The following is a 15151-nucleotide window of genomic DNA, read 5'->3' on the forward strand; positions in this document are numbered from 1 at the left end:
GAGCTCCAAAATACTTAACAATCACTGTTGTGAGACCTTATGCATTACGATGTCATTTTAGTCTTTTTAACACCAAGCAACAACTTCAGAAGCCAGAGAGTCTCTCTGGGTTTGTAGCATGATTTCCATGCTGCTTAGACTTTCTCTTCACTGATCTACTGCTGGATAGAAGCAATGTTGAAAAGACATTAAAGCAACAGTCAAGATCAGTAGCTACATTAGTCATTCTGTCAGAGACCTGGAAAGAACCTCACTGAAGTTAAGCAGGAAAACAATTTGTTGAAACATCTGCTGAAGCAGTGAGTCGTAACTCATTCAAATCTCTCTAAAGTACATGATCAAGCAGCTGCTGAAGCCCTGAAAGCCACAATTGATTCTGCAAACAGGAGATACTAAAAAAAGCTTTGAACTCATCTCCACTCTCTGGTATGTGATAAAAACCTGACTGTCCACATATTTATTCCTTTAAAGCAGTCAGGTGGGAAAACAGAGGATGAGTGACGTTCCCCAAGTGCAGCAACAGAACTACCTGTACAAGCTGACAGTACTGTCCTATCACTGCGAGTAATTGGCATTTAGTTCCTCTGAACTGAGACATTTCGGACATGCACTGACCCAACCAAAGGAATTATTTTATAACGTTTTTACCTGAACCTCGACCAACTGTTCCCCAGGCCCAGAAGAGCTAGGCAATCAATCATCTTACATGTCTTTTTGCCAAATATAACATTGTTAAGCATTGAATTCTACAGTACAACCTAAAAAAAAAACCTTACTAAATAACGGAGGCATCTGAGGCACCCAGACAGGTGCCATAAAATCCAGAGCACCTAAGTTGTAAATTGACTAATATAAAACCTGCTAAATTTATCCAACCAGGATATACCTTACAATATGGGGAAAACCTGTATAGAGCTTTATCCTAATCAATGTCTTGGCCTAAGGGTACAGTTTGATCAGCTAACAAAGAGACAAAACTTGTAAAACCTCTTCTTTTTTCTTTTTTTTTCCCAAGAGGCAGGTGGAAAAAGGGAGCAGTTTGCTGTTGTTCTGTGATGCTTGTTCAAATCAGGTATCAACTCCAAGTTCTTGAGAGTTGATGAAAGAGATTCTGACAAATCTGGAGATCAGAACAATTATCACTGAAGGAAATAAAAAGTTATATTAGTTGTAAATAAGGTTTTTGGTTTATTCTAAATATTAAGTAACTTTTTGTGGGTTGTGCTGTCTGCCAGGGAGGCAGAGGAACAAGAAAAATATACCATGCTTTAAGCATAGTTTATTGTATTGGTTAGGAAATTTATGGCAGTAGCTCCAGGATTTGACCCTGGATATACCTGAAATACTGATATACTTGATATATCTTTGATCCTAGATATACTTGGATACATTTGATTTTATCCTGGAAACAGTTAAAAGCCAGTTCTGGCTTTCCTGTACTATTCTACCCCCATTCATTTAAAAGCAGAGTTAGTGCTGAAAGTTGAACTTTTCCTGCAAGATATGGCTTGTGATGCAGACTGAGCTCTGGGTGGGAGTTCGAGGCAAGTTCTGAGCTGCCGATCTTTGGGATAACAAAGGGCATAAAGATGGGTGATGCCAGCCAGGAGAGGGCAAAGAGACACAGCAGGAGCCGGGAACTGCCGGTCTTTTTGGATAATAAAGGAGACGAGGACGGGCGCCAGCGAGGTGGATGGACAGACAGACGGGGACAGGGGCAGAGGATGAGGAGGGAGAGTGACTCTTGTGGGAAGGGACACTGTGACGGGATAAAATCCCAGGGGGTGCTTAACTGGGATTCTCCTCGGAGGCACCAGCTCGAGCTGTTTATGTGTTGCCATGCTGGGAATAAATCCCTTTATGGGACGAGACATCCGAGACTCAGCCATAGGAAACCTGCGGTCGAACCGCTGAGGAATCCTGGTCTGACGGTGTGCGTGCAGTGTGTGGGGAGCCAGGCGGGGGACCCGAGAAGAGCCTTCTGTCCCAGCAGCGACTGTCTCCGGCGCTGGGAGCGTGACTGCCACGGGTCTCGAGAAGGGTCGGAGTGGGAAAGTTCTCCAACAACTGTCCCGGCAGCGCTCTGCCAGCGTCGGGGACCCTGAGGGGAGCGCGGGGCGGGCGGGCCGTGAGGAGGCAGGGCCGCGCGCGCGCCGCCAGGCGGCGCCCCCGGCCGCGCGCGGGCCGCGTCAGCGCCCGAGCCCGTCCCGCGGCCTCTCGGTGCTGCGGGCGAGGAGGCGGCGGGGCCGGGGCCGTGCGGTCACGGCAGCGGAGAGCGGCCGGGGCACAGCGCTCGGGTGGTACCGTTACCGGGAACCTGGATATCGCCACCGCTTTCGCCAGCCTTGTCCCGGTGCGGGAGATGAGGGAACTGCGGCTGGGTTAGAAATTGAGCACTGCATTAGAAGCGTATGGAACCTGCACTAGTGCACTTATTCCTGTAAGTTCTGACAGTGCGTCTCTTTTTTAGGAAAAATGATTTCTGAAAGCAACTCCTTCATCAAGGGTGTGGTGCTCGGAGGAGCCTTCTGCATGTTGGTTACGCTCCTCGGACACATTAAGGTGGGCCACGGGACCAAAGCACATCACCACGAGCATCATCACATCCAGGCTCCCAACAAGGAAGACGTGTTAAACCTTTCAGAAGGTGAACGTGTGGAGCTTAGTAAAAACATCCATGTTTACTGTATCATCCTGGTCAAACCCAAAGATCTGGGGCACTGGGCTGCAGCGAGGGAGACCTGGAGCAAGCATTGTGACAAGGCAGAGTTCTACAGCTCGGAAAAGGTCAAAGTGTTTGATTCTGTAGCTGTCAACACAAACGATATGTGGGCGATGATGCGGAAAGCTTACAAGATAGCGTACGAACGCTATAAGGATGAATTCAGCTGGTTCTTCCTTGCATATCCAACAACATTTGCTATAATTGAAAACCTCAAGTATTTCTTACTGAAAAAAGACCCCTCTCAGCCTTTCTACATAGGCCACACTGTGAAATCTGGTGACCTTGAGTACGTAGATGGCGAGGGAGGAATCGTCTTAAGCATTGAGTCACTAAGACGACTCTCCCACGTTCTTGAAGACCCTGACAAGTGTCCAGAGCAGGGAGGTATGATTTGGAAGCTGGCAGAGGACAAACAGCTGGCGCTCTGCCTGAAGTACACCGGCGTGTTTGCCGAGAACGCTGAGGATTCCGAGGGGAAGGACGTCTTCAACACCAAACCCGTGGGGGCCCTCATTAAGGAGGCCATGTCCACGCACCCGCAGCAGGTGGTGGAGGGCTGCTGCTCCGACACGGCCATCACCTTCAGCGGGCTGGCCCCCAACCACATGCACGTGATGATGTACGGCGTGTACAGGCTCCGGCCCTACGGCCACTCGTACAGCGACGCCCTGGTGTTCCTGCCCCCCCCGGGCTCTGACAACGACTGACGTGTCCTCAGGGAAGGCCTGGAAACGGGGCTCTTCTCACAGCACACAGTTGGACTGACACGTTCTGGTACTGGTGTACAGGTTCTTTTGCACACTGAGGGTTGGTACAGCTCTTAATTTTAACAGCGGAAGGAGAATTTTTTTCTAAATCTTTTATAGGGAAGTGCTTCTGGCTTTTGCTGGAATGAAATGATAAAAAGAAGATGTTAATGTTTATTATAAAAGGAAATTAAGTTTATAGGGGGGGTTTGTACATGTCAATATTTATTAATGAAAACTGAAATGAACTTTAATCTACTCTTAAAAATATATTTTTGCAAGACTTTGATGATTTCCGTTCTTCCAGGCATTTCTAGAATGTCTTTATATCTTTCTAAGTTGTACCAATAAAACTGACTACAGATTCAGTCTCAAAGATTGTAACTTTAAGCTGTTTCTTTTACACTGAACTACACAATAGCTTGAGCACCTTCCACCTGATGTACAGCCTTCTAGCAGCAGGAAGCAAGGTGACAAGAAATCTTGCAGCAGAGTAATATCAAGTGCCCTTTGGACTACTGTTTCTAAGAACACAAAAGAAAAAGATAAATTGTATTTGAATAGGTATTAACATGGTATTTGAATAGGTATTAACAGGTCTGTTAGCACAAGATTAGTTACTCATTTAAAATTTCACTCCATCTATAAGCATGTTAGAATAAAGGTTCAGCATTATTTTTACTCCTGTTAGTGGATGCTAATAGTGCTTACAAGGAAAAAGTTGGTTAATTATCAGTACAATTTGTTGTTTGGTTTGGGGTTTTTTGATTTTTATCTTTTTTAAACAATAGAGTGCACTCAGTTTTACACAAGTTCCTGGGACACACTTCTATCCACCCACAGCCTGTGCAAACAGCACTTCAGTACTTACTCCATTTAGAATTCACTGACCTGACATGGGTGTTTCAAGACTTGAGGAAGGTATTACATCCACCTGTAACTGTCACAGGCCTTGTTGGTATTACAATATTCATAAAACAGGAGCAGACTGTTCTCTCACCTTTAACCAAGTTGTAACACCCTACCCTGAGCTGCAAGTGGGCAGCTGAGGAAGTGAAAGAGCTGCTTCAGAGCTGATGAGACTATCCACATCTCGGCTTTTTGGATTTAAGCATCAGGTTTTTGACAAGGTAAGACAAGTGTTCAGACCCCCCTACAGGCTCCCACAGCTCAGCTGCTTTTTAAAGGTGAGACAAGATGCACCTGCTCATCTCCCCATCAGTCAGAGCTCAGCTGACAGCAACACTATTGATGCCAAAACCCAGGTAAAACTTGCACCTTTGATGCTTTGCCAAACTGGTATATAAATTATTATTATTAAATTATTATTTGACTTGTGTCTCCTTACAAAATAATACAGCTGCAAAAATTTTACCTGTTTTTGTCTAAGCAAGCAAAACTTAGTGGTTTTGACCATTAAAAATCAGTTCTGACCCCCCTAAAGCAACAGCAGTCATAGAATGAGAGTGAACAATTCCAACAAGAAAAAATCTCATTTGTCACGGATTTGAGGTGCTGTAGGACAACAGGAAGGGTTAAAAGCAAACCACAAAAGGCAAGATTAGCTCATTTTACACCAAAAAAAAAACAAACCAAAAAGCACCAACACCGAAGCATAAACTGATTTCCCATAGTACTAACCAGAAATCAGTACACTTCATCAGTACAATGACATCTTTAAGATGCACAGAAATGTTCACCCGCATTCTGAAGGTCTGAGGTGTGATCAGAACTTTCTGCAACACTGCTTAAATTTTGTCTTCCTACATTGATAGTTTCAGATTTACCCTGTCATTTTCAGTACATTACAGAATTTTAAAAGCAGCATTCCTTCTGCCATGTCTTAACTTGGCTTTAGAATCAGATGGAGAACACCTTGGCTGCTATCATCTGTAAAGGTCCAGGGTGGGGAAACCAAGCCTGCAGAACAGCACCACAAGGCACTGGCACACCAAGTTACATTCTGCTGTTGGAAAATGCATGTGTTAGAATAAAAACTTGAAATATTAATAAATGCTTCCAGAGACAGTTATGAGTGGTAGACCTTAAAAGTTTCCTTAATTTATTACAGTATTCCATTTTTCCATAGGCATAGCTTTGGGAATGCTGGGTTATCCAGACAGACACACAGTGCTCCTGAACCCATCTGCAGCTGTACAGAGACATGTGGCAGTGTGCACAAGCTGGGAGCTCTTCAAGTTCCACCTGAAAAAGTTGCTCCTGGCTACACTGAAAAACATGTTTTGCTGCAATGCCTTTATTTAAGAGTGATTTTGTTTCTGCTCCTTAAATTAGGCGGCACACAGGGAGCAGAGAGCATCAGGCACCAGGGTGGCACACACTTCACGGGGAGAGTGCCCACCATTACTACAAACTCCTCTAGAGGGAGAGCAGTATCAAAGTGTTGGCAGGTAGAAATCTGAACATACATACAGTCTTCAGATGTGAGCCACCATAAAAGAATTTCTAATCCACATACCAGACTGAGTTCATAAATCCCATACAGATAAATGCATATTAAAAAGAGAAAATCCTTAAGTAAAATGAAGCTAATGCACTTAATAAGTTAAAAAATAATGTCAAAAAACCTGATTTCTCCATATTCAAGGAACTAGGTAGACTAAGATGTCAAGAAAAAATCTGAAATGCTTCAGGTTTTGTAAACCAAGTTTATATTTCACACACACTTTATATTACTCTTTTAGAAGAGCACAAAAATGTAAACATTTCTTGGCTTTTTCCTCCTTTCCATTTGAAATAGTCTACTCACAGTCCATGCAGAATCTTTCATCAAATATCTGAAGTCACTGAAGACTCAGGTTTAAGACAAAACAAAATAACTGTAATAAAAAGAAATCTAGAAAACTATTGTAGCCTAACAGTACTTTTGCATTCAACTGATTTATTTAGCATAGCCACAGAACAAAATAATTTGTACATTCAGTCACATTAAAAACAAGGAATTACAAAGCAGTCCACATTTAATCTAAGTGCATTCCTTTGGAGTAACAGTTCCTGTTGTTTCACTTGTATGTCTTCATATGCCAAAGGCCATCATTTAAATAGTGGATATTTTCAATACCAATCCCTTTGTTGACCTTCTCACTGCAGGAGGAAAAACATACAGAAGTATTAGCTAGGTTAAATACAAGAGCACTACAAAATATATTATTTCAAGTAGAAACTGCAACACTTGTCAACTGGAAGGGGAAAGTTACCAACCACAAAGTCATTATCTTCCACAGCAGGTGGACAAGAAACAATATTTGTTATTAATGTGCCCACACTGCTGACTGATATTTGCCTTCTACATTTTTTCAACACCTTTCTGCAGTATTTTTGCTACATCTTTCTGGGACACCATTCTCCAGACAACACTTCTGCTACTTTTCTTCATTTTACCATTTCTCTATCAAAGTAGGACAGCAGTTGTGAGTCTTCCCCTCCCAGCACAGAATGTGGTACAAGATGACTGGAATGTGGACTCTAACAAGTTTCAAGTGTGCAATGACACAATCAAATGCAGGTGAGCTGCTTCACTTCTAGTTGCAGGTCATCTACCCACTTAAAAAGAATTAAAAATGCTAAATTTATGTGCCAAGGACTTTCAGCTTGTTAGAGACATGCTATCCTCCATAGTATTGACTATCTTTTGAGTCATGTAATCTTTTAAAAATTACTGGTTTATGTCTGTGTTTATTTTTCCAGTTTTAAAAAAACACCAGTGAACTAGTTTTGCCACAATAAACAAAATAAATCTCTTTCTGGGAGTGAGAACAGGTTTCATTCCCCTGGAGAATATTATTTACTCTATTTACACCAAGTGTTCTGTCACTTACACAACCTGTCCAAAAGTAATCAGGAAGGGAAATGCTGCTAACACAATATTAACACATTATATGTAGTAATTACACCAAGAGATTGAAATCCCACTGCCTAAACCAGAAAAATGTGGAACAATGTCACACCAAAAAAAACCAGCTAACAGGCTGCAGAGAGGAGTATAATTTCATTTTCCTCTCCAGCTCATGTTGCTCCTCACAGGAACAGGATACTCAGCTGCAAGGCTGGCGGATTTGTAGTGTACAAAGGACCTTGGTTTGCAATGATCACAGTGTGTCACTGTCCTCTTAGGACTGGGACACAGGTAGCTTTTCTTTCCACTTACTCTTGGAGTCTTTTGAAGCACCACAAAGAATCCTGAAGAACAGAATTCCTCAGCAGGTCCAAATCCAGGTTTCTGCATTCCCACTCTATCCCTGTCCTCTAAGACATTCCCCCCTCTCTGCCTCATGCTACTATTACGACTTAGGACAGGCTTGTTGAGAATTAACCACACAAAAAAGAGGGACTTGTTTTAAAAAAAAAAGCTTCCTCATTGCTCCAAGTGACAGACAGGTCTGGAAACCAAAACAGCCCAAACCTGCTGGGTGCACCTCACATCTGCAAGTTGTTAATAGAACTTAACATGACTAAGTGATTTAGATACTTATAATTTAGCACGATCTGAAAGCCAAGAACAACTAACATCCATTTCACTTTCTGTATCTCTTTTTCTTCTCAAATAGTTTTCTGTTTATCCCGAGCAGAACTCTAAATTTCACAAGAGGCTCAGCTAAGTTAGTCAGCACATCAAGCAGGAATGCTGGGCTGCATGTGGGTACACCCTGAAGAAAAAGAGCAAGCCACAGAGAAAAAAAAAAATGCCTGGACAGACAACCAAGATCCAGCAGGACTTGAGTCTCTGCTGTCCCTGCAGACAAAAATCTCTTCAATGTTTTCAATCCTCTCAAATCCAAATTACATCTCTTGCCTAGCCCAGGTAGTATTGTACTTGAACAGCACATGCTGCAGCAGCAAAGTGGTAACTTTGACAGTGGTGCTTATACTCCAAACTAACATAAGAATAATAACATGGGACAGGTTATGTTTCAGCAAGAGTTTCAGTATTTTTTAAAACACTTACATGTCCTCAGCTGACATCTTCATTACTCCCACACATAATGCATGTTGTTTTCCCTCTGCCATAATTGCCTACAAATTACTGCTAAGGAAAACAGAGTTCTTTTTAAACTATTTCAGAAAAGTAAAAGTAATATGAAGAAATTACTTCCAAAAACACTTTCAAAAGCCAGTGTTGAACTTTTAACCTTTTAGCAATTCTAGAGTTCCAGTTCTTAAAGATAAGCAAAACAATGCACTGAATTTAACAATTGAATCAGTGTGTAGAACAAAGCATGTATTTATGAACTTGGAACAGCAATTAGAGAAAAAATCTCCCAGTGCTAAATTTCTTCCTTTGTGCCTAACACAGAGATGACAGTCTCTGCCTTTCTGGAACAAAACAGCACATGTTTGTGGGGCCATTTTAGATTCCAAGGCACAGAAGAAGTGAGACATCAATTTAAAAACCACAAGCACTAAAATCACATGTGTCCTTTTCAGAGCTTAGCAGCACGTGATGTTAACTGCTGATCTTTTCCTATAGCATCCAACTAACAACAAAAGCAGCACAGCTTGGTGTTATAAATGCTGTATTTTTCAGGGTTCTTTTCTCAGTAATATAAGGAGTGAATTAGCACACTTTCCTCATTTTACATACACTAACTTCATCAAACACATAGAGCAAGTCCTGACTGCAGTAAAGCTGATCCTAACCATCTTTCCTAATTCCTCAGGGACAGGAGAGAAATCTTCTGAAGGGAATACAAAATTGACTAAGGAGGCAGGGCACAAATTACACTGCACCTCATCTACTTTTACTATTCTGCACAAAATCACCAAGGAGCTCCACTTACCAATGAGATTAATGGAACACCAGACCACCCAACAGTACAGCATGAATAGTTACGTGGTTTGGAACATACAGTAAGTGAAAAAAATATGAACAACTTTAACCTTGCCAAGCAATATCTAAACCTCTGCAGCTCCTTTCTGATTACAAGTTATTCCATGAAATCCAATTAAAACCCAAAGTGATACAGATAATAATCAACTGAGAACACAAGAACAGAAATTTAACTCATTTCACAGTGAGCAGTAATTCATAGTTAAGGATACCACAACAGTGTCAACAGCAGCAGGGTAAAGCTTTGCTCCAGGCGACGTCAGGCCAGGGCACATTATATTAGCTCCACTCAGGACGAATTTAATGGCGCCTTTATCAACCTGCTGATGCGGGAGAATAAATGGGTCTGGGAGGGGAAAGACACAGCATTGCAATTAATACAGCACCACGGCAACATGAACAGCTCATCATAAAGTCAGTTTGTACAGGGCAATTAGATATAGAGTGTCCTGCAAGGGTAGGAAGTATGAGAAACAATGACCAGAGCTCCTGCTGGGTGGTGCCATCCCAAAAGGACACAAATACTGACCCAAAGGGACACAGGTACTGTCCTCCCAGACCACCTCTTTTATCTGAGAACCAAAGGTAATCCAGCACTTCAGGCTATGGCTCCTGCACACTCACAGACCATAGACTGAGCAACAATTTTCCCCTAGGGAAAACAACCACACAAGTGCCCATCCTAAGAATTCTTAAAACCAAGGGGTCTTAAATCCTGCAAACTCCATGTACTCTTACAAAGTACTCCAACACGAAAGAAAAACAGTTTAACATTAACAGAAAAAAAAAAGGCAAACACTGACAAAATTCATGAAAGCCATCAGGTCTCCAAGCCATCCTTCAAGTGCAGGCACCCTCCTGAAGCATTTCTAACACTGAGATCTGACTGAATAACATTCTTTGGGATTAAAAACATTGGGATTCGTTCTGCTCTCTCATATCAAGCAGAACAATCAAGCAGAACAGCAAGAAAAAAACTGCAAGAGTAAATGGTGAAGAGTAAAAAGCATGCAGCCTAAATTCCTACAGAAGACAGATATATATCATTAAACTCAGGAATAGTTTTCTAGTAAGAACTTACAAGTATTTGTACAACAAGAAGGCTTGAAAGAAAAAAGATAGGGACCAACAATAGCAAATTTATTTCTCTGTGCTAAGGTAGCCTCCCAATATTTTTTTACAGAGCTTTACACAATTTAATTCTTATTTCAATTCAGATTGCTTAGCATATAGCATGGAAGCAATTAACATAGACATCTGAAATAGAAAATTAATAAATTCCAGTTAAGAAAGTATACTGTATCTTTAACATCTACTCTGGAATAAGCATATGCATGGAATATATGGAATGGAAGCTCTTTTTAATTTGGTTCTACAGATGTCCTGTGGAATCACACAGTCACCCTTCTCTTCCCAGCACAACCACCCTCAGGAAACTTACATTTGTGAAGCAACCTTAGTGTCGGGTAAAAAATCCCTTCTCTTTGCCTGAAGAACAGCAACTCCCCATTCACAGTGAGGATTTCTATATGTTCATGACTGCAAGATTTAAAAAAAAAAATTCAAGAGCTACTTAACCCTTCTATACTTTAAATACAGTATTTTACTTAAAGGAGTCCAGTCTATCTTAGCATCTGAGAATAAAAACCGTCAATTAGTAACAAAATTTAAAACTAAAAATATTATCTTTTTGTATGACTTGCTCTTCAGCAGTAGTCTGCTGTTCACTTCTTCCCCCTTTGAGAAAAAAAGAAACCTACTGACAAAATACACAAACTGCATTTCCTTGGTGTTGCTTTTTAAATGCAATACAAACAGTGAATAATGAGGACTCAGCAAAAATGCCTCTATTTTTAAAAAAGGGAAAATAATCAAGATAGTACACGGAAGCCCAAAAATAGTACAAAATGTTACTGACAGGAATCCAAACAATTTTGAGCTTCCATGTGCATAAAGCTGAATGCTTCCCTTCAACAACAGGCTGATCCTTGGAGAGACCCTGAGCACACTGCACACTGGCTACTAGGAAGCATTTTTAAGTTCCTCAAGCACCCTACCAGCATGTGCCTTTAAAGCACAATGAGCACATGCCACCTTTCTAGTTGGGCCATAACACAGACTACTAGCTATGAAGAGATGATGGATGCCTACCAAAAGTGCTAGGTTTATCTACTGTAAAAAGAAAACATACAAAGGAAGCAATCCTAGCACCCTGAAAGCAAAGTTTAAGAAAATAGATACTTACCATCTTACTATTTTGACTGGATCTTTCTTTGGCATGATTTGGTTTAGCCATGGTTCAATAACAGGAAATTGATCTATCAGTTGATTCTTGATGCCTTTAATAACTGAAGTCTTCAGCTGGATACAGTTTGATACATTCTCCTTTTCATCAAATCTGTCAAGTGAAAGTATTTTAGAAACACACAATTTGCTGCACAAAAGATGCATTTTTCAGCAGCTGTCTTCAGACACGTTTATAAATTCACTACAGACTGACTGTCCAGCTTTCAAATGCAAGATTTCATGAAGCTTAAATTTGTCCGCCGGGACCACTTGGGCTGGGGGAAGGCAGGGGGTCCCCCCTTAGTAGCCTGTCTTCATACCTAAACTTTTTGTGAGGCCACAGCACGTGTTTAGTCCCACAGACAAACCCTGGCCCACAGCGCTATTTTATTCAACTCCAGGAGCACTGTGCCGGTAACACAGACACCCACAGCCCTGCTCCGGTGCGAATCCTTCACGTCCAGCACAGAAACACGAACGGCGCTCTCCGCCCCCCGGAGTTGGGATAAGTTCATGACTCAGCTCCGTTTAACGAGCGAGTGCCCGGGGCAAAGCCGAGGGCTGCGGGCGGCGCTGCCCGAGGAGGCCGCGGGGCCGCTCCCGCCAGCGCAGCGTCGAGCCCGGGGCTGAGGGGCGCGGGGCCCGCCCGCTCCGGTCCCTTCCCTTCCTTCCCTCCCCTCCCCGCCCCAGCCCGGCCGCACTCACTTCTTGAACATCCTGCGGGCGGGGGGCGCCGGGCGGGCAGGCCGGGGCCGGCGGCGGGCGGGCAGCCACAGCCTCGGCGCTGCTCACACCCGTGTGGGGCTCTCACAGCGCCGGCTGCCTCGGACCTACAGGCACGGCGGTGTTTTCCCAGGTATTACATCGTTTTTCGGTAAAATAAGAAGAGCAAAGTGTTAATAGCTACCGACATCATTTAAGCACAAAATACGTGTAACTGGAAAAAAACACGGCTGTCTTCAAACTGGCAGAGCAGAAGCTGTCCTCATGCCAGCTTCAGAGAAGGACACAAGATACAGAAAAGATATCAGCAGCATTCTTGGGGAAAATAATTGAGTTCTTGTCAAACAGCAGAGACTGGAGCCGGGCAGGGAATCAGCCCAGGTTACAGTGCCACATCTTCAGGGTGCAGAGGGAGCAGAAGCCTGGCAAAGATCTCGGCTGCCAGGCAGACAGGTGGATTCTGGTGGAGAGAGCCATCCATAGCGTTGATTAGAATCAAATTAGGTTTTGCCATCATGATGAAGCAATTGTGAATAGAAAACGGTAGGCAGACAGCATTCACCACACTCACTTTTTTACTCACCTGTGTTTGTTCTTTAGGCTGGTGGCTGCTACATAAACAGACACACAGGTGATCACCCAGTTTCTTTTTAGAGTCATGAAAACGCTACCACTGGCATAAAGGGGAGGGAAGAGAGGACAGAAAACACCAAGTTACCATTGTGCTAACAACCAAGTTCTTTTTTCCGTTTTTCCATTTCCAATTTAATCACCATTGATATTATAACACATAATTGAAATCTAATACTTAAAAGTTACATCGGCCAAACAAAGTCAAATCAAGCTTTATTCATGGTATCATCCAAATAGTGCAGTACAGCTTTGGGAACAAACACACTAATAACTTTTTTAAAGGATGGGAATTAACTGTAGCATTACATAAGTAGTCAAGCATTTCACTCATGAATGTTACCTTCATCTACTTTATAGCATCACGAAAAAAACTGAGTGATAATCAAGGATTCAATTTTAACTGAAACACAGTGACACTGCTCATCCCCAGGATTAGAAAATGAGAATGGGAGTTAATCACACTGGAAAACTGTTCCATATGTTCTGGTGATCCTCAGAAAAACTTGCATCAAATACTTTGCAATGCAAACAACCACATTTTTTAAAACTGTAATGAAAAATTCATCATATTCTGCCTAAAACAGCAAGATTAGGCCCAAATACTTTGCAATGCAAACAACCACTTTTTAAACTGTAAACAACCATTTTAAACTTTAAACAACCATTTTTTAAAACTGTAATGAAAAATTCATCATATTCTGCCTAAAACAGCAAGATTAGGCCCAAATTTTCAAAAATTGCCTTTGTCAAGAGGAAGGTCTTACCTCTACACTTCTACTACCTTAAAGCCATGTTACTGTGAGTGAGTTCAGCCTCAGCACCAAAAAGCTGGAGACATTTGCTCTGGTTGCAGGGTCACTTCCAAGTACCAAAATTTTAAAAGCATGTTACCTGGACAAGACTGACAAAGCAAGGGGAGCATCCAGAGCTGCCTGACAGAAACCACCCCTCAGGATCCCATGCTAAATAGAAAGGACTTAGGATTTCATCCCCCATAAGTTTTGGTAGAAAAGGGGGGAAATCCATCACACCTGGCTTCTCCCTGGATCCCCAGAACGTTACCTTGCCTCCACCTGCTCTCTGATATCCAAAAGCTGAATATTCTAACTGATGGGACAAAGTCATTGACTGTCCCACCCCCGAATGATTGCACAGACAGCAACTTCAGGAAAAGGGACTCTTACTCCTGTCTTTTTTATAAATCCAATCCTTTCAATGAACCAAGAATGTGTAGAAATTTGGCATCTCTTACATCTCTAGACCTCTTATCTAATTTGGCTTAAGTGAATATGACAGTTACTGGGGAACAACGGAAAACTTTATGGCATTCTCATTGAAGTTTTATTTACTTAGCAAACCTGTTTATTTCTGTTACATCTGACTTGGAATGTAATTTAGTAGCCTTGGGAACCATACAACCTGTTCTAAAGCCAGTCAAAACCAGACTGAAGCTTTGTTTGGCTGGGGTTTTTTCAACTGGAAAATGTACTTTTCTACACATCACAAGCATGACGTTCCAGGCCTCAGGAGTTGTCTGACAGTGACTCAGTCATAAAACATACTCCAGAAGAGCCTCAGTAACATTACATTCCTATCTCTACGTGCCAGTTTCTGTCAAGACAAGTTAGCCCGTCTTTTCCTATCCAACATAAAAGTGCCCCCAGAGTTCCCCTGAGGAGCTCTGCTGTCTGGTGTACGAGGTGAACGCTCTCAGCTGCAGTCCATGGAGAATCCCCTGGAACAAAACCTCATCACTTGCTTTGTTACTTTTTCCACAGCCATTTGTCAAATGTTTGAATCCTAACAGTGTTCCTCGGGAGCTTATAGTCCCTTTGGTAACACATCCACCAACATCAAAAAACAGACTCTAAAGGCCCATGACTTCTGTTCTCGTTTCTAAAAGTTACAAAACAAATAAACAAAACAAAAGCAAACCATAGGCTGTAGGCCCAGTGCAAGTGCGTATGTATTAAAATCACATCAAAAAGCTGACGCTATTGTTTACAAGTAAGTGCAAGATAAACCATTTCCAAACCGAGCGAACAGGCCTCGGCCTAGGCCGCAGGCTGCGGGGAACGAGCTCCCGCGAACGCCGCCGAGCAGCGCCCGGAGCGCGGCCGGAGTGCGGCCAGCCTGAGGCGGGCCGGGCCGGGCTCCGGTACGCGGCCCCGGTGCGGACCCCCCCGGGCC

General features: G+C 42.7%; 2 protein-coding genes across 6 annotated transcripts; one reads left to right on the forward strand and one right to left on the reverse strand.

The window, feature by feature from the left end:
• The first annotated feature begins 2178 nt into the window (after nucleotides 1-2178).
• On the forward strand, nucleotides 2179-3847 carry C1GALT1C1 (C1GALT1 specific chaperone 1). Of its 2 annotated transcripts, none has more exons than XM_039717242.1 (2): nucleotides 2179-2381; nucleotides 2471-3847. In XM_039717242.1, the coding sequence occupies exons 1-2, from the start codon at nucleotides 2363-2365 to the stop codon at nucleotides 3430-3432; spliced, it is 981 nt and encodes a 326-aa protein (XP_039573176.1). In that variant the 5' UTR covers nucleotides 2179-2362; the 3' UTR covers nucleotides 3433-3847. The 2 variants fall into 2 exon arrangements, with proteins under 2 accessions (XP_039573176.1, XP_039573177.1); XM_039717243.1 differs by having other exon boundaries at nucleotides 2179-2353.
• Nucleotides 3848-5500: 1653 nt separating this feature from the next.
• Nucleotides 5501-15113, reverse strand: MCTS1 (MCTS1 re-initiation and release factor). Of its 4 annotated transcripts, none has more exons than XM_039717246.1 (7): nucleotides 14997-15113; nucleotides 12912-13001; nucleotides 11565-11717; nucleotides 10761-10858; nucleotides 9532-9665; nucleotides 8438-8505; nucleotides 5501-6576 (listed from the first exon to the last, which is right to left on the reverse strand). In XM_039717246.1, the coding sequence occupies exons 2-7, from the start codon at nucleotides 12986-12988 to the stop codon at nucleotides 6495-6497; spliced, it is 612 nt and encodes a 203-aa protein (XP_039573180.1). In that variant the 5' UTR covers nucleotides 12989-13001; nucleotides 14997-15113; the 3' UTR covers nucleotides 5501-6494. The 4 variants fall into 4 exon arrangements, with proteins under 4 accessions (XP_039573180.1, XP_039573179.1, XP_039573178.1 ...); XM_039717245.1 differs by having other exon boundaries at nucleotides 14986-15073; XM_039717244.1 differs by having other exon boundaries at nucleotides 13743-15003.
• Nucleotides 15114-15151: the final 38 nt, after the last annotated feature.

This window comes from Passer montanus, unplaced genomic scaffold (genome assembly GCF_014805655.1).
Source record: "Passer montanus isolate IOZ18808 unplaced genomic scaffold, ASM1480565v1 scaffold38, whole genome shotgun sequence".
Classification (NCBI taxonomy): Eukaryota; Metazoa; Chordata; class Aves; order Passeriformes; family Passeridae; genus Passer; species Passer montanus.

Coding starts and splice junctions, on each gene's coding strand:
- MCTS1 (XM_039717244.1), bottom strand. Junction 10,859..11,564: donor CCAGTCAAAATAGTAAGATG/GTAAGTATCTAT, acceptor TAAATCTTGCAG/TCATGAACATATAGAAATCC. Junction 9,666..10,760: donor ACTAAGGTTGCTTCACAAAT/GTAAGTTTCCTG, acceptor TTCCCCTCCCAG/ACCCATTTATTCTCCCGCAT.